The 22760-nt window shown below is 40.1% G+C and overlaps 1 protein-coding gene across 20 annotated transcripts in view; it reads left to right on the top strand.

Moving 5' to 3' along the window:
- Positions 1-1259: 1259 nt before the first annotated feature.
- Positions 1260-22760, top strand: part of DLG1 (discs large MAGUK scaffold protein 1) — a 160454-nt gene continuing 138953 nt past the window's right edge. For 13 of the 20 annotated variants that reach the window (XM_030494769.2, XM_030494767.2, XM_030494762.2 and 10 more), the window contains exons 1-3: positions 1260-1640; positions 1926-2057; positions 15501-15667. In XM_030494769.2, the coding sequence (XP_030350629.1) occupies positions 1622-1640; positions 1926-2057; positions 15501-15667 (318 nt within the window). In that variant the 5' untranslated portion in view covers positions 1260-1621. The remainder of the gene's footprint in view (positions 1641-1925; positions 2058-15500; positions 15668-22760) is intronic. The other 7 variants (XM_030494778.1, XM_030494774.1, XM_030494781.1 and 4 more) reach the window with 1 other exon arrangement.

Below are 22760 nucleotides of genomic sequence, written 5' to 3'. Positions count from 1 at the left end.
AATTCACCAATTTTAATACATTTTCCCTTTAATAGGCATCTAGAACATGCTGCGAAGATCATCATGTTTCTATCCAAGTCACCCATTTCTGTGCCCTGTCTCCTCCTTGCTCTCATGCAAAAAAGCAAGCTGTTTGTATTGCTTTTGGAGGCACCTCATTACTATTTCCGTGCCAGTTTTTAGAAAGCAGCTTTCATGATTCTGATCAGTCCATGCTGTCAGCCTACACAACCCACTTCTTAAACTTCCAGATAAGCAAGGCTTTTCATGCTTTCTCCCATGATGTCCTTACATTAACCTTATATCCTTTGTTAACCTCAGCAAAGTTATTTCTTTATCCTTCTTCAAATAAGCCCTTCCTCTCCTTCTCTTTGCCAGGATGACTGAACGAAAAAACCCAGCAACAGGTGGATGCTAGTGTTCTATAAGGTATTGCTCGATAAGGTCTGTATGGTATCTGTGATCCCCTGCCTGTCCCATGACCTCCTGTCGTGTGATTGGGCTGTCAACTTCGTGGAGCAAGGAACATCTCTGCTCTCTATTCGTACGGCAGGTACCACAATAGGAGCGGATCCGTGCCTGGGTCTCTTACCGTATCACTGCCAACACGGTTGTCTAGTCCATTTTTGCCCAATAACTCCTGCCAGCCCCGTACACGTTCGGTAACCGGCGGTCAAAGGGGGATAACCGGTACTGCCAAGTAGCGCGGTGGCACACTTGTACCTGTCCCGCCCTTCCACAGCACACACCGCCCGTCACCGCCGCTGCGCCCGGGACAGCGGCCACACCGCCGGGCACGCTCGAGGGCGGGGTTCGGCGGCAGGACCGTCCCGAGGCCGGCCGCGCCGCCTCGGCCGGCGGGAGGAAGGGACGGAAGCACAGCGAGCACGCCGCCGGCCGCGGACGACTGGGCGGAGCGGGGAGCCGGGGCCGGGCCCGCGGGGTGCCCGGGTGCCGTGTAGCGGACCCAGCCTCCGTTTCTGGCGGCGGTCAGGCGCGCTGCCCGGGCCCCGCGGCGCACGACGGCAGCTGCCAGGCGCCCCGGGGGGCCGGGGGGGGCCCCGAGCACCACCGCCCCCTCGCGCGGGCCTGGGCGGGGCCGTGCCGCCGGGCGCCGGCCCCTTTAAGGCGGGTGGCGAGAGCTCACCTTGCCTCCTCCCCCCCCGCCCCGCCGACTAGGTACCGGCCCCGAGCCGAGCCCTGATTGGGCGGCCGCCGGGCCCGGTCACGTGGGGGGGGGGGCGCGCTCCCCACAGCCTCCAGGCCGCCATTTTGGCTGGAAAGTTTGGAATTTGTGAGCGGTGCGGGCGGGAGGCGGCGAGAGCACCCCAGCCCTGCCCGACCCGGTACCGGCCCGGCCCACCACACTGCGCCGCGCCGGCCCGCCGGGACCCGGCTCTCGCGGAGGCGCCGCGGCGGCGGGAGCCCCGAGCGGAGTCGCTCGGTCTCTTTGCCAGCCGGCCGGCGGGTGTGCGGTTGGGTCGGTCGGCGGGGCGGTCAGGCGGGGCGGCTGCCGTGCCCCTCCCGCGCCCGGCCGGCAGGGGGAGCCGTGCCGCCGCCGCGCCGCCCCGGGTCGGGCGCAAAGTTTGTGAGGCGGAGTCCCGATCGGCGGGGGAGCGCCATGCCCGTCAGGAAGCAAGGTGAGCTGGGCGCTGAGGGGCTGCCTGACCCGCTGCCTGACAGCAGCTGCGCCGGGCGGCGGCGGCGGGACGGGCAAGGAGGGGCGGCCGCTGGTCCGCGGGCGGTGTGAGCCCGCCGAGGGGCATGGTCTCGCCCGCGCTCTCTTAGCTGCGAACAAAGAAGCTGCCGGGCTGGGCTGGGGCGGTCCCGACCGCGGAGGCTTGTTGCGTTCTCCGCGAGTGCATGCATCCCCCGTCCTCCTACCTGGTGCGCTGGGGTCAGCCGTGTCTGGTCTCTGCTTGCAGATACCCAGCGAGCCCTGCGCCTCCTGGAGGAATACCGCTCCAAGCTGAGCCAGGCGGAGGACCGGCAGCTGCGAAACTCCATAGAGCGTGTCATCAGCATCTTCCAAAGTAACCTTTTCCAGGCTTTGATAGGTAAAGGCTGACTTCTTTCGGTTTGTGCTTAAGCCGATCGTTTCTTGTTTAGGCTGTCGCTTGCAGCGTTAAGGGAAAAAAAAGGTATTTTGTCCTTATGTTAGAAGCCACGTGCTTTTTGTCGTTGTGTTTTTGTTTTGCGTAGTAACACACGTGCTGTTACAGAGCAACAGTTCACTTGTTTCATATACCTACTTTATTCGAGTTTTTTTGACTAGCCCAAACTGCTTGAATCTGTGGTGCAATTTTCTTCTGTGACATTTTATTGTAGATTACTTTAGACTGGTTTTCCACATGTCTGTTCACCTGAAAATTTTCTAAGGAGTATTTTTTTTTTTGTTGTTTTTTTTTTTTTTTTTTTTCTCTGGTGAGTCCATATGTAACAGATTACTTAATGAGTTGAAATGATTTTAATGTAAAGTTGGATTCAGGCAAATGTTCCTGATGAAGAATCTCTAGAATCATCATAAAGCGTGTACCTGAAGTGCAAAGTTAACTTTAAATAAGTGAGAAGAAACTTATAATGCCTCAGGGTATACTACAGTGATTTTTTTCCTCTCCATATTAAAGTGTAGTGGAAACACTATTAATTCTTAGAGTATTTGTAGTGCTTCACTTAAAATGTTCCCACAAGTCTTGTTGTACTACTTACATGTAGCTTTTAATTTCCTGAATGAATGTTGGGTGGGAAAAAAAAAGCATAAATATAACTTGCAGAATCCTGATTTTATTTGGAAACTTCTGCCAGGAAGCAGTGAGATGTGTTTTCTCCTTGATTTTGGTTGTTACTCTCTTTATGACAGCTAATGGATGAAAGGGCTTTGTTAGTTTACCTTAGAGTAAAATTTGTAAATTTCTTCATCCTTGTCTTCTGACAGAGTAACCTGTGTCGGAATTGTACTAAAACCAAACGTTGTAGCTACATTTGTTACTTGGCTTACTGCATGGTTAGTGTCATACAAGTGTATATCTTCTTTCGTAGTACCACAGCTTAGAATCATAGAATAGTTAGGGTTGGAAAGGACCCTAAGATCATCTAGTTCCAACGCCCCTGCCACGGGCAGGGATGCCTCACCCTAGACCATGTCATCCAAGGCTCTGTCCAACCTGGCCTTGAAATAGCTTTAGATCTGTGTTGTGGTAGAGGCACAGGGACAGGCAAGACATAAGCATGCCTCCCTGCATGTGAGTGTTTTCTTCTGGAGCATTTATTTATCTTAAGTGGGTTTCAGAAGACGGTAATCTTGCTGTGTCTTTCTTATCATGTATGTTTATGAAAGGTAGTTGTGAAACTAGGTCAGTTGCAGAAATCTTTTACTTAGAGGAGCTCTGTGAATTTCTCTTCAATGCTTGGTTGTTGTTAACCAACTCTGTGATGAAACACTAGACAATCTTTGTGGGACACACGAAGAGGATTCACCTATTGGTGTTCACAGTGTTGAAGTCTTACATCAGAAGCTTAATGTACTGCAGTTGCGCTTTTTATTTTCACCTGGCAAACTTCAATGTTGATTACCATCTTTCTTGTTCTGGGTGTGTACATGTGTGGCTGTTTTTTTATTTTTATTTTTATTGTTATTTAAAAAAACCCCTCGTGAAGATCTATGCAGTAATCCATTTTTCCCCTTCATTGAATAAGATACCCATCTATTAGCCTTTGATAATCTAATCTGCAAGACATAGTTTCTTCTTGTATCCACATACGGATATTCATTGTTTTACTAGTAGCACTAGAAACAGCAGGCAACCTTATGTCTGTTGGCTTCATTCTGCAAGAGCAGAAAACAAGCATGTGTTGTTCCCTGGGTGGGCTACATTGCCTGTTTTCTGGTCTTGTTAGATGTTGCATGTTGCAATCATAAGACCATAGTTTTTGTGCATATACAATGGGGGTCATGCTTTTTGGGAATGTTGCACTAACTTTGCATTTACTGGTTCACTGTGTAATTGTTTATTACTGAGTGCATGCATATGTTTCCAAACTGCTTGTCTGAAAGGTGGTAGCACAGAAGGCTAGTACTTTCCAAGCAATTTATGCTGTCAGCTTGAGTCTTTCTCCTTTCCATGCAAATACGTCAGGGGAGTTCTTGTTCATGGCAGGCTGCTCCTGGCTATTGTTTTCCTGTAAACATCTTTCTATGGTGTGACTAGTGCATGATGGGGGTAAAGAGTTGGGGGACTCTATGGAAAAGATGCAATCTGAAGGATAGATACAGTTACTGGGAAGACCTTGAGCCTGCTTCTGCCTGCTATCTTTCTGTGAAGATCTGGGAGCAGGCTGAATGAAGTATTCAGTTTTGCTCCAGGTTAGGCTTACTGGAATACTGCATTTCATGTTACTTCATGGCTGATTAAGTGCACCTTTTAGAGAAGTTGCGATCTATTCCCTACTTAAATTCCTGATGCTGTTCTGACAAAGTTTCAGGTTGAACTACCAAGTTATTTCTCCTGTAGGTACTTCTTCCAGAAAGTGTGCTACTTATAGTTGTGGGTTGTTTTTTTCTTTCTTTCTTTTTTTTTTTTTTTAAATTGTAAATAAAATAATACTGAAAGAGAACTTGATCCATTTATTTTCTGTGGGTTTTTTTCCTTTTTGTTTCTCTTTTGTTTTGTGCCAAGTTACTGCACTATCTCCAAGACCTGCCTGTCCTTGGCAGGTGAGAATGTTTGTGAAGGCTGCAGTCAGGATCTGCTGTCAACTTCATGTTATCTTTTGAGTATAATTTTTAACTTGGCAATCAAATGCTGTTCTTTCAAGCAATAAATAGACATTACTTTATGCACAGAAATATATCTTTGGGTTTATAATGGGGGAAATTTAAATATTCCTGAAAACTACAGATTTTTTTCAATATTTCATATATTTAGGTACACATGAAGTAATTAAAGGTTACTTCCCCCCTGTATTTCCATTTGGATGCTGAAGAATAAATGGTATTATTTTATTATTTGAGCCTTTTTTTTTAATGTTGTCCTCTCTTTTTAATTCTATCAATTAAATTTTAGCTCAACAATCTACAAATTTGACCTGGTTCTTAAATATGTAATTACAGTTTTAAATGGTTTGACTTGGACCATTAGCCAGTCAGTGTGAACAACCACTGTTATGAAACTGACATTACAGCAGTGTTGTATCTGAAGTGAAATAACTGTAAGAACTTCAAAGTAGTAACAAAATTGGTAACCAAATGTTACTCCTTAAAACAGTCTATGAAAAAGCCCATGGTTTTTTCCATTGCTTCAACCAGCCAAGTATAATGATGTGTAAGACTTTAATTAAGTGAATACCAAGGACCTGTAATTAAAATTAGCTTGAGAATAGTGTCAGTTTAAAGTAAATTTCCCATTGCACAGACTCAGAATTTTATGGTATCTTTTCTACGCTATGATTTCTTGGTTGTAGTTAAAATAGCTTGTTACTGATGCTCTGATAATTGGTAAGGTAAGTCTGTTACTAAGACACCAAAGTAAGATGAAATCCACATATGGAAGCATGGGATACTTAATTTCACTTTTGTGAAGAATTTGAAATTTGTCTTCAAATAGTGAGGTAATAATTCTGAAGTTCTGCTTCTAATTTAGGCACTTTTACCTTCTTGAGAAGGTACAGGTTCTTGTGAAGGTATAGGTATGATGTGTTTATCTTTTTGAAAATATAAGAGGAGCATGTGCATGCAGAAGTCTAACCTTTCTGAGGGAAAAAGCAGACTTCTCTTTATACACAGAATCTTTTTTTGTGTAGTTAAAAGTCTGTTTTTAATGGCTTGCATGCTCCAGTTGACCATATTAAAAGTCTTCTAAAATTATCACTAGTTATAGCTGGAAACATAAGGTAGTTTACTACTTTAAAAATATTCCTTTTCCTGACAATAAACTTCATTTACACAGGTTTCAGAACAAAGGAATTCTAAAAGAGTCTCTGCATTCCCTGGCAGTGAAGTTGGCTGTGCTGCCTTTCTTGCCTTGTCCGTCTTAAGTGATGGGACAATTCGCATGATTGGAGTGCTGCAATGAATGGCTACAGGCTCTTGAGAACGGATAGGCAAGCAAAGAGAGGCAGTGGGGTTGCGTTGTATGTCAGGGTGCATTGACTGCCTGGAACTTAATGCTGTGAGGAGGCTGAATGTTTGTGAGTGAAGATCGGGAGAAGGCCAGTCAGGCAGATATCCTGGCTTCCCAGGGAAGTGGTGGAATTGCTGTCCCTGTGTTAAAAAACCATGTAGATGAGGCCCTCAGTGACATGATTTAGTGGTGGACGTGGCAGTCCTGGGGTAAAGGTTGGACTTGATGATCTTAGAGGTCTTTTCCAACCTAGTTGATTCCATGATTCTTTTTTTTCCTATACATTATTTTATAGCTATGCGTATAGAGGCTTTTTGGTATAAATTGGCAGATTTGACTAGGGGAATTTGAATGTGTTGAATTTCATGTGTGTAAGCAGTCTAATTTATTTCACTTGGAGTCCTTTTGCATGAAGATCTGCCTTGAGAATTGTGCTTACCCACTGGCTATTCCTAATGCTAAATATCCAGTGTGGGAATTTTGAAGAAAAAAATGTAGTGGTTTCAGTAATCCCGACTGAACGAAAGAACAGCTTCCCCCAGCAACCATTAAGGTTTTTTAACCATAGTTTGGATTCATGAGCTTTATGAATTAGAATATTTAAAAAATGCTGTTAAGATGTTTTTACACACTAGAAAAAGGTTTGGTCTCTGAAATTTTTGTCAAGTTGGTGGTTGCATTAAGGTAAATTTTTTGTTCAGATTTATCAGTAGTCTGACTGGGCTGAATCATCTAGGAATGTGAAACATACTCTTCAGCTTCCTCAGCTCTGTTCACACTGGCTTTCTGAACTGAATTCGGAAAAACGACTGTAGATTTCAGGCTGGGGTGGTCAGCACTCCTCAAAGTTGGTACCCCTCAAAATGGACTGACCGCATTCCTGCTAGATGGCATGTGGCCCCATTTCTGTGAGCAGTGTGTGGCATCTCTGTAGATATTCTTGCTCTTTTAGCTCCCTCTCAGTTAGCCAGCATAGAAATATTTTCTGTGCTTGCTGGCTAAGTTGAAATCAAACATGGTTAAAGCAAAAACTTTTCTTCATAACTGAAACCAAAAGTACTTGCTCTTAGTGAAACTTCAGTATCAGCTTTTCTTGCAGTGATATAGTTAGTTAATGGAGCATATGGCATGATGACACAGTTAACTTTTCAAATCAGCCTAGGCCTTGTAGAGAATTTTAGTTGTGGGCATGTGTCATTGTGTAAGACTGCTCTTCAGCTGACGCAAGGAAGGCTACTGTGTGAACTGTGTGAACCCATTTCTAAGTGTCACTGAGGCCCCAGTACAAGTTCCTTCAGACTCAGTTGAAAAATGTTTGCATTAAGAATCCAGAAATTCTTGACAGTAAGTTGGGGATCTCGTTAGAGAGTTAGGGAGTATTGTTGGGCTATTTTATTACTACTTTTTAATTTTTTTTTTTTTAATAGAGGAAAGTTTAGAATTACATTTTCTATTATATTGGATACTACTGGAACTATTGCAGATGCTAGATAGAGTATTTTCACCTTGAAATCTTACCCTTACTGCGTTTTTGTGAATTTTTCCCCAGATTGCATCTTCTGTAATACAACATCTTTGCTCACATTTGAGACTGAAACATCCATGGAATATAGTTCTTGCCACTTTGAGGTGTTTGTCTGCTTTTCAGACAAGTTTCCTAAGGATATACTATGGCTATGCTTACTGTGGTCTCCTGAAACTTTTGCAAAGGTGGGTCAGTTTCAAGGAGATTTGACCTAGGGTTGTGTTGTCAAAGTTAGTTGAGAATTTCATGTGTTTTTTTTATCCAGATGGAGGGAGGATAAAACATTTTAGCTAGTGATTGGAGTGTTGACTCAGTCTTGTTAGTATGCTTTTGCTCTGTAGTTTGTCACTGCTTCAGAATGTCCCAGTTTTTGCAAGAACTTTATGTCTTCCTCTTCAAGGAACCTAATAATGAGTGAAACAGTCTCATTGCTCCTCCTTTTGGAAGAACTACCTGTTGTTTTGTATGCAAGTAGTCCACTTCAATAGTGTGGAAAGTTTTGGGGTTGTTGTGTGCTTTCTTTTTAAAGTGTTTCCCATGCTGTATTACATCTATGTGTGACAGTGCAATGTATTGAATTTTTGGGATTAGGTGCTGCTTCTGGTAGCCTAAAATAACAAGTAAGACCAGTGTAAGTTGAGTAGCTACTGGTATGCAGATAAATAGTATTGTGGCAAAAGATTATCCTTGTGGTCATTATACTGACTGTGTATCCAGTGTTGAATAGCTGCATTGTAGAATTTATCAATTACAGTATTCTCTTCACAGGGTCACTGTTAAAAAGGGCTACTGACAAGAAAACTTGGTCAATAATATGCTGTTCATCCAGGGGCTGAAAAGAAAGTTGAAATTGGGAATAATTGGTATAGTTTCCACGTTCTGGGAAAGTTTATCTTATGTTCTGTTCTTGCTTCACTTTATTACCTGTGTTTTCCCTTAGTTCTGATGCCTGTCTCTCCCCATGCTGGGTACCTGGCTTTTCTCCTAATTCCCTTCAACATTTACTTCAGTGCTTGAGTACAGTGTAGAGGAAAGGGGGAAAGCATGAGATGGGATATTTGGCCTTAATCTTAGGCCTGCTTCCGTGGTGACCCCAGCAGCAGCAAGGGCAGAACATCTTGTTCAGCTCTGCAGCTGGAATACCATGTGCCTCCTGTGCGTCTGGTTGCCTGTATTTTGCAGGATGGTGCTTGTCTTCATGCAGGTGGTGTGAATCTTCAGGGAAACTGAACTCTAGCAGCTGACTAGTCTCTTTGCACAGATGGCTTCCAGAGTTATAACTAGGCCAAATTTGCAAGAGTGTTAAAGAGACCACAAAAGGTGTAGGGCTGGCACTAGAATAACCTCCTTAGCTTCATATTCCTTCTTCAAATTAGGGGCAGCTCTAGAGCTTTTTGATAAAGCTTTTATAGGAATCTTGTTGTGTGTGAATATCTTCCCAGACAAGTGCTCAAAAAAGCTGAGTTATTTTGGCTTGAAATTAAAAGCTTGGCCTAAGACAGAGGTGCAGTAAGAAAAACGTGTGGAGAAACTGTAAAAGCATTGCAAATATAAGTCCCATTTTCAGAAACGTGTTAGAATTGAGGTGCGGGAAATGTGCAAGTGTTACCACTAGTGGAGATGCTGGGATGTGGTGCTACCCGTCCTTGTGTTGCTAACAATGTCAGATAATTACCTTGGAGCCTCTGAGCTTACTGTTGGTTGAGGAGACAGCACAGAGCTTAGAAGCAGCACACAGTACCTGTGTGAAAGCTCTACTTGAAATGTTGAGTGAACTCATCCCTAAAATAGTTTGTTTGGTTTTTGGTTTGCTTTTTTGTTTCGTTTTGTGTTGGGGTGTGGTGGTTTTTTTTTTTGGTGTTTTTTTTTTTGTTTTTTTTTTTTTTTATGCATTTGTCTGGAGAGAAGTCTCCTGAGTCCTGTACGGACACTATTTAGGGGACATCCTACAAATAAGACTTAACAGTAAAATTTCCCTTGTCCCTGACAGGTTTTTTGATCCCTAAAGGTAGTAGTAAATGCAACCTTTTAAGAAAAATACTATGTTATGCTGGTGGCTGATACGCAACTGGGGTTGACGTGTTTGTAGACAGCGGGATAACTGGGAGTTCATTTGTAGTTTCGGTGGGGTTTTTTGTTTGTTTATTTTTAAGGTTAGGTTGATGACTAAGTGAACATGAGGTGGTATTAAACTGAAAAGAATTTGGAAGAGCAGAAGATTATTATGCCAGTTTTTGGCTGTGTGATGACAACTTTGATTTTTAATTTTTCCTACCTTAGTTCTGAACGTAAAGAAGACCCTGTAGGTTTCTGAAGGAAAATTGGAAAGAGGCAATGTGCAGATATGGCAAGATGATTAGTAAGCAACAAGGAAGATATGAATGAACAGTTTGGAAAGCATAAGTGGACAAACTGGCAAGGAGTTGAACATGTCTGACTGTAAAAAGCAGCTATAGGAATAAAACCAAACAACTAGATCTGAGCTTAGATGAGGACAGTTTTGGTTCAGTGCAAATTAAGGAGCATTTGTGTTAGAAGTGGAAAGTAGCATCTCTTGGAATTTGAGTTTAACAAAGAACTGCGTGCTGAAGGAAGGTTGAAAGTGTGGGACACAAGTTGCTGAAAAAAGTGAAAGGGCTGAGGATGAGTAGTTGGATGCTGTAGCTTGTAGCAAAGGCTCTCATAGAATAGAACTTGCATGGTGAGAAAGTTGCACTGCAGCTTGTAACTTTCATTTGTAAGAATTCTTTATTGTGCACAGCAGTCGTTTGTTTTTAAAGAAGAAAAAAACCCTAAACAAACAAAACCCCAAACCAAAATAAAACAACAAACCTTGAAAGGGACTTTACATGGGTTGTGACGAGGTTGGTTTTTGCTTTTCATTTTTCATTTCATTTTCATTTCATTTCACTTTTCATTTCAGTATGAATACAAACATGTATTTTTGACCAGATGCACACACCATGACACAAGGTGACCAGTGAATACACAAAGAGAATACTTAGTTGACTCTGGTCATTGCTTGGTAAATAGATATGAAGTTTTTCTTTGTGTTTGTATTTTCTTTTTGAAAATACAAACTAATCTTAAACTTTAAGTTTTGGTTTACTAGTGTTAAATGGATATGTAGAAGAAATTTTTCTTAATATCTAATCTAAACCTCCCTTGGCACAACTTGAGGCAATTTCCTCTTCTCCTGTCACTTGTTACTTGGGAGAGGAGACTGACAGCCCCTTGCTACAACCTCCTTCCACGAGATAAGTAATAAATTCCCGTGAAATTTTAGTGATTCCTTCTATACCATAATATTAAAGGTCCAACATCAGCTACCTAAAGAACAACATCACATTAAAAAATACAGTAAGTTGCTTAATAATTGTTAGAAAGCCAGAGCATACTAAAATATTGGGAGGGAAGAAAAGGGAATGGGAGACTGAGTGGTACAGGGAATGCTTCCTGTGGGTTTGTACGGGATTGATCGTTTCTTCTCACAGTTTTGTTTTCTTGAGGTTATTTTTGACTGCTGACGTGCTCTGTGCTTTGTTCTTTCTTCAGTACTTTGCAGTTCCATATTACATTTGAATTTCTTGCATATACAGTCTGGTTTACATATGCTGAATGCTTGTTCTTTGTTCTGTTATCCCTCAAACTGTTTTTGCCAAGTTCACCAGTAATTAGCAGTTGGTGAGTTGTTTTTAGTCTCGAGGTCTCCGATATCATCCTGTGCCTTTATTTTCAAGGCCTCTGCTGTCATTTTATGCTTGGGCTCCTCTATGCAGCTTTTTGTTCTGGGGTCATGGGTAACTCATTCTCTGCAGAATAAGTACTTGTTATGATGCCTATTAGCTACAGAAATACACACACGGTCTTTTATGTATAATCTGTGTGTGTGCGTGTACCCAAGTATAGCTTTTTACTTAGCTTCAGACAATTGCATGACATAACACCTGTTGGTTTTACATACAAGTATATATGGAATATAGAGAACATTTATATGCAAATTTATATACTTAAATATTTAAGTATTCTTTACTAATGTGTAAGTTGTGTGTATTTTATACATAAATATTTATAAAAATAGGTATTATATCACACAATTGTCTGAAGCTAAGTAAAAGCTATTCAGATTAGATAAATCATCTGGTCTTTAGATAATTGATGTTAAAGTTGGACAAGCTAAAACAAAGCTCCAGGTAGGCCAAGACAAATCCATAGGCCCGGTTATTAGCTTAACATGGGGCTTATGGTCTGTTACAAGCAATGCCAACACCTTGTTTACAGGGTTACACCATTCCCTTAAGAAAATGCAATTATAGGTATCTGATCTTTGACTTGCAAAGTTACTGTTATCAAAAGGTTAATGCGTAAGTGAATGCAGAGAATTCTGCTCAGCTTTATTTTACTGGCTGACTATACTAAAATTACATATTCCTTTCTGTAGGAAAGGTGCTTGTAGGGAGCTTGCCTTGACAGTGAGGTTTTTAGAATATGTGCTGATGTTAAGTTACCCTGATTACAAGTGCACTTTCTGAATATATAGCAAAAAGTATCAGACACTCCAGTAGAAATGGCAAGCAGAGGCCTTGTGTCTGATTACTAAGGAGCAGGGAAGAAATATATCTGAAGGAATGGTGTCATGTTGCAGTTGGAATCCTTGTCCTCAGAGGCAGATCCTCTAGATAGAATTGTTGTAGGCTCTTGAAGTGCTATCAAATACACTTAATTTACGAGATGCTGTAAGAATTTGTTTGCTTCTGCAGTTCTGCTGTTCTTTCAATTACTGTGTTGTGGATTTAGCGAACCTTGAACTCCCTTGTGAAGTTGATTTGGGTTTGAAATTATATTTGGTAGGTAACTCTTTCTTGTTTGCTTGAATAGTGAGCAGTTTTAGCTTCTAGTGTATCACATTACTGGTGAATGAACCTATTCAAAGAACAAAACTAAGATGAGTGAAGAATATGGGGCAGGGGGGGAGCGGGGAGTATACCAGCAAACTGCTTGCAGGTGGTCAACTTCTACTGTAAGGAATACTGAAAAAAATACTGTGTTTGTCACCACTGTTTAGTTTTTCACACTACTAATAAGTTAAGAAAAAAAGTTTCCTGTTTCATAAGAGTCCTCCTTTTCAGAACTGGTGGTCTGTCACTTGCTTCCTGTAGACTTTTATTCCTGTTGCCGTCACATGCATTGATGATTTGGCCACTTAGTGTAGTTTTACTTGGAAGCTGATATGATTCCAGGATGATTTTCTGTGTTGCCATAAATCACCTTTTGACAATTTGGCTTTCCTGTAATTTTGCCCCTCTTTTTTTCAGTGTCAGTTGACTGTTCTTTTGGTGTTTCCACTCTAGCTAGAAATGTTCCCCGTCTGTGTTTTCTTTTACTCTTGTGTGATATCTGATTTGAATTAGTTTTCTGTAACTTAGTTTGAGATGTAATCTGTCTTGGAATTAATGTGGGAGGAAGGGGCTGGAACGTTTTTATTTATTTATTTTTTTTTAAAAGCACACCTAGCTTTAAGAGGGAATCTAACCAGAAATATAGCTAAAAAAAAAAAAAAAGGTAAAATCAGTATTTTATTACCTGCTACTTGTAAGAATTAGGAAAATGCTAGAACTTCTCATATGCTAATAATACATCCACAGATTAACATTACTTAGGTAGATATTTAAGCATGCTCATATGACTAAATATTTTTGAGAGCTGATACATAGCAGTAGACCAGAAGAAGAAATTTTTTAGGTTGAATGAGGTATGGCCTGAATTTCTGTCTTTAAAAAATGCAAGTGTCTAGCACCCATTCCTTGTGGGCCTAAAGCACAGGGTGCATAGGCTGCTTGCCTACACTCCTAAGTACTTAATGTTTGTGTTCTGAATAGCAAAAATATAAATAAATGTTAGGAAAAAGAAAAAAGTAGATATTATTATATAGACACAGTTCCTAGAAACTTTGGGGATTTGGAGCAAGTTCAGGATAAACAGAAACTAATCCTCATATTAACTGGTGTATATATTTCTGACATCTTTCAGTAATAAGCCCATTGTGGTGTTTTCATAGAGAAGTGGAGAACATGTTTGGGAAATAATGTGCTTTTTGAAACAAGTCATTCTGCAGTATGAATAAATGGCTACCTCCACTGGCAGGGACTTAAAAGAACAGTAGCAGAATTGAGAATCGGTGCCCTAGATTTCTGTTGCAAAACAGTTGCACAAATAGCCCCTTCCCATAAATAATGTAGTGATCTTCCTGGCTTGGTTGCTGGTGATTGCAACTATAGAATCAACTTAAACCACTGCTTATTTTAATATACAAAGTACTCTTATGGGGGGGGGGGGGGGTACCTTAGTGTGCTTGATTGATGTATTACTCTTAATGCAGCTACAAGACAAATTTGCAACTGAGGGAACTAATGTGAAAGATAGATTTAAAGGCAATTTGTATCTCTTAGGCTGCTTTGCTCCTGTATATCTAGGTCACTTAACCTCTTCTGCAACCCACACTGCTACTTCTTCCAATCAGCAGCGCTAAGAGCAAGTATAACTTTAAAAATTAATGTAAGCAGTTGATAGGAATTTGACTCTTGCTTAGATAAAAGATACAAATGGAATTTGAGAATTGCAGTTTTCTGGACTAGTAGAGAGCAGGAGTGCAATGTCTTATATATAAAAAAAAATATAAAAAATCTAAGACTGGACCACCAGCAACAGTAAGGCTTCTTTTATTTGCATTGTCTGTCTTTAGTGGAACAGGTCTATAGAGGAATTAGTTACTGTGTCTCTGCTACTGACTCTGAACAGCTGCTGAAAAGCTACAAGATTCTGCAGATCAGCGTCCTTCTTATTCGTGGCTGGGTCCTATTTACTTCTTGGACCAACTGTATCTGTGTATTTGTCTTCTGTGAACTTGGTGTAATTTACAACTCCACTTTAGCAGCTTTATACCTCACAGAAGAGACTACAATCTTTACAAGACAGCTTCCTCCTTTGTCTGCCCTTTCCTTAGCCTGTAACTTTTCAGACGTCTTATTTTTTTAATGTGAGCTTTGATGGATGTAATTATAGTTGTGGTAGCAAATTTCATATCTTATACTTCATAGAAATACCTTTGATGCTGCTTTAGATTGTGTTATTTTTATTGGTGCTTCATGTAGTGGATAGGATGTCAGTAAAAAACCCTAACACAGCCAGATATTTGTTCTCCAGAAGTTTCCAGTTGAGTCTTCAGGGTTATTAAAAACAAAAAAAAAAAGGTGTTTATTAATTCATAAGTATGACTTGTAATTCATAGTGTTAAAAGTTTCATCCAATTTCTGTTACTTAGACGGAAAAAGCAGATGATGGCACATCCTGATCAATCTCCTTTTTCCTAGTTTCTTGCAACTTCTCTCTCTTGCTGACGTCATTGGTATACTTTTATTTCTGTGGTCATTTAATTAAAACATATACTGCAAAAAAGACCTTCTAATACTGCCCTTGAACAATAGATTTCAGATAACCAAAAGCTACAGTAACTGAAATTACACATACCGTAACTTGAAGTATAGACAAGCCATCTCTTCCACTATTCTACTGCAGTTATTCCGTATGCTTCCTGTGTTCCTGCTGCAGATCATGCTATTGGGGTTGGTGGCAGAAGCCCAGAGTGAGTGGGGACATATTGGCTCTGAGATATGGGGCATAGAGAGTGGTTGTGTATCCTGTAAGGAAGTTTGTATGATCTTGGCAATGCAGCTTCATCTGTAATAGGTAGATAAAGTGGTAGGTATCTAATTTGTTTTGCAGGGGGAAGATACTGTTAGAATCAGAATGTTACCGTAACTATAAAGCTTAACTTCTCTTTTTTTGGACATCTTTAGATATTCAAGAATTTTATGAAGTGACCTTATTGAACAATCCAAAATGTATTGATCACTCTCAGCCATCTGAACCAATACAGCCTGTGAATACCTGGGACTTCTCCAGCCTTCCAAGCACAACAGTGACATCAGAAACACTGCCGAGCAGCCTTAGCCCAAGTGTAGAGGTATGATATAGATATTTTTGGTTTATTTTTCTTTTTGTGACTATTAGCTCAACATTATTCTCTACACTTCCTTCATTTTATAAAATATTTATTTCCATAGAAAACTTAAATTATTAAGATCAATAGTCATAGGGGATTTAATTATTGAAATGTTTAATAACAGATGTGTGCATTTTGCTTAGTCAAAAATTTATAAACCTGGTTGTCAAATGTGCTGTTAAGTGACCATTAAATTGGATTTATGTTCTGAATTTGGAACCTTGCTGGCAGGCTTAGTATGCTTATACTCATCCATACTGACAACTCTTCAGTCATTACTTCATTAGCAGCTTGGGAAATCTGAAGTTATAGCTTTCTGATAGTAGCCTTTTCAGTCTCTTCATAAGAAATTCTCTGCTACTTATAGAGCTGTGTTCTGGAAGGAAATATATATATATATTTTTTAACATGAATCCAGTTGTCACTAGAGAGTGGTGAGGAAACTGAGCAGGGAAATGCATGTCGATGTGTGCTAAATTGAAATCTCTGCTCAAGTTAGTTACAACATTGCTTGAATTTTTTTGCATCAGACCTATTGTTTGTCCCCAAAGGGGTGAACTTTCTTTCAAGTGTGCCCTCAATCCTGAGCGTTGGAAAAGGTGTGTGTTTCTCAGTCATAAATGAAAGTAGTGTGCTGTGATGACCCATTTTCATGAAATGGTAGTAGAGCTCAGGAAGAACAGTGGGAGAGCCCAGCCAACGGATTAGTGCTGCAGCCTGTAGGGAAGCTTGGGAGCTTGTGCTACCCAGCACCGTGAGGTGCTTAGGTTGCCTTACTGAGTAACCTCTGTTAGATGCTGTTTGGACCGTGTAAGAAAGTTCACATAGCTGCAGAACATAAGCAAGTGTGTGATGTGCTAGTGAGTTTGTGCAGGTAAAAACAAAAAAGTGCTTGTGCTTATTCTAGTTTTCCTGAAATTTGTCAAACTGAAGCTCGTATAAAAAATGCCTTAAAGGAAACTGTAGAGGAAATCCAAGAGTCATGTTGTGTTCTCTCAAAGCAGAAAATGAGCAGATAAAACATCAACCTAGCTAGGAACACGTTACGTATTGCCAAGAACAGTAAAATGAAGAAAATGAGCAGGTAGGTATACTGTATTTTTCACGTTTGTAAGTAATTGAACACCGAGGCATTAAAAGTCTAGTTGGACTTACGGGGTAGGAATGGATATTTTTCCTTTGTTTTTTGTGAATCTTGATTATACACTAGAGAAATTATATGTCTTTTTGGAAACTTAGTTACTTGAAATTGCACAGAAAAGGCCACTGTCATCATAGTCACCTTAATGAAAATTCTCTCTAAGAATTGTAATCTTTGGAGAAAGTGGAATAATGCTAAGGTATAGGAGGAATAGCATGGAAAACACCATTGTGCTATTTATTGTATGACATCAACTAAATTTTAGGCTTAGAGCCATAGAACTTCTCTTTCTGAAGGTATGGTGGAAATGGAGTCTCTTAGAAGCCAGGAGCAAAATGATCTGTAGACAGTAGGGTAGGCAAGGATAGGCAAAGTTTATTTTGTCTACCGAGGTGTTTTGAAATAAGCTGGTTGTAATGCATTTTATGTTTGCATGTGCGAAGACCTTAATGAGGCAATTGAAGAGTCACTACAGTTGCCCTTTTGAAGTTTCAGAAAATTGCAGATGGGTAAAAATGAAATAGAAATGGCAGTAGAGCTCAGGAAGAGCACTAGGGGAGACCAGCCAAAGGATTAGTGCTGCAGCCTGCAGGGAAGCTTGGGAGCTTTTTCTATCGCTTAAAAATGGCATATGTAGGAGCAATCTAGGAAAGCAATCTAGGAAAGGAGGATCCAAGTTTAACAATTACAGGGAAGGATTCTACAGTCTTTTTGCAGCTCCTTGAAAGTGATAAAAAAACCAAATAACAGCCATCATAGTTGTTAACAGTTTTGTCAAAAAGTTTCTTTCTAAAGTGGTAATGGTTCTAGTGATAGGAAGTAGTACATGTGATAAATTCTGACATCAGTATAACTTTTGGCATAGTTTAACAGGCTATCTTTTGAGATAATATATCAATTTCTAGAAAATGCATCGTACTTTGAGTTATTAGTGAAAATATTCTGATTAAATTATAAATTAAACCATGGGAGAAGAATGGTGTGTTGCTGCTTCAGAAGCTCAGATTAGAATGAAGCCTTGAGCACTTGAAGTAATTAATGGGGGGGCTCTAGTTCAGCAGGACCAAGTACGGTGTTGGTTTGCATTGCAGTTTGGTTGTATTAAAGTAGCACCTGTAGAAATTGAAGAGTTAATAACTTGTTTCTTGGGAAAGATCTGGGTCATTTTTGAATCTCAAGGTGAGTCAACCATGTCATGTTAATACATGAAAAGAAACACCTTATTGACATCAGTGTGGTGCAAAACTGTTCTGTTCTACTTGGTCTGCATACGGCTTTGCTGGAGATGCTGTCAAATTTAAGGTACTATGGTGCAAAAAAGAAGATTTTGAGTGCTTAGAAGAGATTGATAAGGAAGATCTAAAGCTTGAAAAGAAATGAAGACTGATGGAAAGATTTGATGCTGCTTAAAAGAACTGAACACTTATTTGGGAAACTGAATTTTTCTGTGTTTGTAGGCAAATGTAAAAAAGGAAGATAACGTTTTGTGCCTATGAAAGATGTAAAAGGCTTTGCAAAAATGTTTAAAATGTTTTCATAAGCACCAGAAGAGCTGTACATGGGCAGCTTCCCTTAGTGAAGGTCTTTAAAGGCAGCATACCTGTCTTAAATGTTGTTTCTTTTTTCCTTTTTTTCCTCTAATACACCCTGGAACAGTGTAATGGACTTAAATTCCTACCAAACCATTTGTTATTGTTAAACATGCTTCTAATTCCAGCAGCTGGGATTGTGAAGCAGATAGCTCCTACTATGAGATTTGTTACGGTGTTCCAGCTGTGGCACATTTTGCGCTTCCCCTACAGGGGAGACCTGTTGAAATCTGAAGTGTAGAATAGTGCATACTGTTAAATCCAGGCTTTGTGATTATTCTTCTCCTGACATCTCCCCCACTCCCCCCCTCCTGCCCCCCCCCCCGAAACTGTAGAACTAGTTCTATAAAAGTTAGCTTATTTTGTGACTGAGATGTCCACAATAAGAAAGACTAATTTATCAGGTAGAGAGTGGTGGTGTCTCTGTGTCTTTCTAAATTTTACATAAAGATGCATATGAAGGTGTAATTTAATTATGCAAGTGCATCTTTAGTTTTTATTCTCATGTGCTAATAGACTGCCAGGAGTACAAGGGCTTGTCCATGACACTGCAGCAATGACAACAGACACGTTATCATGGCAAGGTCGCTAGTGTGTTGTAAGGAGGAATATCCGTATTTGAGAAGTCTCACCATAGACAAAAGTGTATGTTCCCAGCTGAACTGTTTGCTAGATATTGCAACTTTTTCTCCAGTATGGTCCGGTAGCCATGGTATATAGTGTTACTGAACAGAACCTGACACAGCGTGAATTACTTTGTTATTTCTAAGGGGCCCAGATTTGAGCATTGTGACAAAGCCACCTGTCTTGCTTCAGACTTCTTCTCTCAAGTATCATGTGAAAGTCAAACAGTTGTTTGACCTTTTGTATATGAAGGTCAGAGTTTACATTTACTGGAGTATTTAAAAGCATAGTTGCCTGTATTGGTGTTGATCCTAGTTTATGTGAAACTGAAACCAAACTTTTCTCACACTCTGTCACCTACAGTAAATGTTACCTTGTGCATTTTTGTTAGAATACTGCTTCCACATTATAGTGGTAAATGTGGTCATTTTTGAAGAGTGGTAATTCAGTATTGATTTCTTTTGCTTTCTCTAGTATATGTGGATGTCATAGTTTAGCTTAGCTTTCTCATATATATGAAAATTGCTACAGTAAACATATAATCTTGTACATTTATAGGCCTTAATTCTTTTTTCTTCAGTGACTGTTTTTTTTTTCTTTGTACACCTGTAAGGCAATACCTTTCCCTCAATATTTTGAAATGTAATAAAAATTATGAGGAGAAATTACGATGTATTGACAGTTTATATTCCACATATTTGCTATGTGTAGTATGTGAAAATTAATGTTTTTATCCTGTAGAACTTAATGCATTTTGGTTTCAATAATATGTTTCTTTTTCAGGTCCCTAGTTGAGGGATATATTTGGTTTTAATCAGGCTAAGGGCATAACAATTCTGGTACAGTATGTGTTCAGTGATTTGTTTTGCTTGCTGAAATTTACTAGATATTGGAGGCAACCTGAGTTTAGTAGACCAGATTTTGTTCATAGCTTTTTTTTTTGTTTGTTTGTTTGCTTAACAAAACCTGTGACTTTTAGACTTGCAAGGCTTCTGCCCAATTCAATGTTAGTTCATTAATCAGATACAACCAGAGCCACTTTTTAAGCTCTATTCTGTTGCTTGCCAGGCTGGTAGGTGGTAAGAATTGGACAGGTTTTAATTGCTTGCAAATTATTGGCCTTGGAAGTAATACCTTTCAATGCTCTTTCTTTTACCTTAATGATACGTGGTGTTGCACTTACTGTGGGGCAAATGTGTGTTCTTCCAGTTGATACTTTGATAGTATATCTGTGAGTTTCTTGAGTGGGAATATAATGCTCCTTTAAAGTGATTAAGGATTGTATTACAAGAACTTTCTACACAGCTGACTTTGGGAATGACTTTTTAGCAATGTGTGCTTGTGTATATACATAGCATAGTAGTATACAAGCTTAGGTTGCCCGAGGACTTTTAATGGGATGTAGCCTAGTTCTGCTTTTGCCTTCCTACTTCTGGATCAAAAGACCGGAGTTTGTAATCCCCATAGGCACTGCATTAGAGAAAGAGCTACAGATAGCAGTTTTCCTGTTCGCTGCAATCTGTTTTCTTTTCCATGTTTTATGTTTCCTGGACCCTTATTTGACAGTTTTATTTGTTTTGATCTGCAGTACACGAAGATGACGAGGCAAAAAACCAAACCAAACAAACAACAAAAAAAAGCCACCGAGAAAAACAAACAAAAAAGAAAAAGATTGAAGACGGTGATAATCAGGAAAGGAATGTTAATCCTTTCAGTACTAGCAATTAGCAAAAGAAGAAAGAGTGTAGATTCAATTTGAAAAGGATGAAAGGTGCATACGTTCTTCTTATTAAAAATTAAATAATGAGTTTTAGGCATGCATTGGCAAAGCAGCTAACGAATCTAAAGCAAGATTTCTTAACGCTGGTAATCGTGTGAGAGAAGTATGTGTACGGGAGGGAGCAGTCTGTTAAGCTGTTTGCTGTGATCTGTAGTGCCATCTGTAGGTGGGACAGTTTGGCTTTGAGAAATACGTGGTGAAACTTGAATCACTGGTAGAAATCTCCTTGGACCTAATTGTGTGTGTTGCTAGGGAAATAGTTGTTTTGTGACATTCTTTTCTTCTTTTTTAATCTGTAGGGTATGTCTTAATATTGTGATCGTTTTAAATCTGAGAAGTTAAAAAGTGTTTGCTGTTTAGCTTAAATTAAAAGTAGCCACAGTAATTTCATTTTAGATGGATGTTGGGGAAAAAAAATGCAAAACACTGGACACTGACTCAAAAGAAATGTTTTGTCATAGGAGGTGGAACTGGATCTGGAGTGTCTTGGGCTAACAGATCTCTCTAGTGAGTAATGGTGGCTGAAGTGCTTTGGTCTGATCTGTGGTTTCCCCATTTATCTGCACATGCCCATGTGTTTAGTGTCTGGTGTGTAGAGAGACGGTCTGGCTCTCTGTCTTCTAAGGCCTTTGCCAATTTCTTTTAATAAAAAGAAAGCAAAAGAGGAAGTAAGGAAAATAGCTGCAGCTGTAGACGTCAGCTGATTTTGGTGCCAAGGCAGCATGGAAGTGAAACTCTCTAAAGATCTTGGAATCATAAAATAATTCAGCCTCACCTGTGAGGTCGATCAGATTGCAAAGGGTTTCAACCAGCTGAGCATTGACAACCTCCAAGTATGGGAACTGCAGAACTTTTCTGGCTGATCTGTTCCAATGCTTGATTGTCCACATGCTGAAAAAGCTTTTCCGTATTTCTGGTTGAAATCTGTTTCAATTTAATCGTGGTTTCTCATGTCTTTCCATAGTGCAGTATGCACTATGCTTTTGTCCCCTGGGCAGCCTCACTGTAGGTACTGGAAGGCTGCTTGTAGGTTCCACTGAATTTTTTTCTCAAGACTAAAACAAGTCCTGTGCCCTCAACCTCTCTTTAAGGGACAAATCTTCCAGGCCTTTCACCATCTAAATGGCCCTCTGCAGAATTTGCTCTAAGTTATCAATGTCCTTGTTGTATTGAGGGGCCCAAAACTGAATGCAGGATTCCAGATGCCGTGTTAGAAGTGCCAAGTGAAGAGGAATAATAGTTCTGCTTGATACTACTGACTGTGTTTCTGCTAATGCAGCTCCTTTAGCCCCCTTCACTATGAAGGTATACTGCAGGCTCATGCTCAGTTTGCTCAATATCTGTAAAAAGACAGTAGTCAATGCAAGTATTTTGAAAAGGAATAAAGTTAAACTATCCTAATTTTCACCTACAATATGGGAGTTGGGTGGTGATGTCTTTTTAACTGCTGTAAGATTTCGATAGTTTTGTGTGACTTCTTAATAGGATGAGCTGAGATAATCTAGAGGCAAGAACTTCGGGTGTATGGTTTCTAGTGGAATGAAAAAATCAGTGTTTAATCAGTAGTAGTTTATATTAAAAATGGAATGCTGCACCAAGGGGTTAATTGGGATCTTGGAGGAAATCTCGGAAAGAGATATCTGTATATGAAGAGCACGTTATTAATGCCTGACGATACTCTAGTTCTGTTTTCCTGTTTCTGAATTTTAACTGCAATATTCTCACCTGGCCTCTCCAAAAGCAGTCAAATTGTACCTGTTGTAGTAACAAGCTGTTCCTGGGAAAGTCCCAGATGCACTGCACTGTCTTCAAAACCTTCTTTGCCTTAATATTTGTAAAGACTCAGTACTAGCTGACATGATGATGTGCTATATGTCATTGTCGTGCTCACTGTTAGCATTCTGGTCCTTTATGCTTATA

The sequence above is a fragment of the Strigops habroptila genome, chromosome 8 (genome assembly GCF_004027225.2).
Source record: "Strigops habroptila isolate Jane chromosome 8, bStrHab1.2.pri, whole genome shotgun sequence".
In the NCBI taxonomy this organism is placed as follows: Eukaryota; Metazoa; Chordata; class Aves; order Psittaciformes; family Psittacidae; genus Strigops; species Strigops habroptila.
Note: the sequence above shows the minus strand (reverse complement) of the source record. Positions and strands in the feature narration are given on the sequence as shown.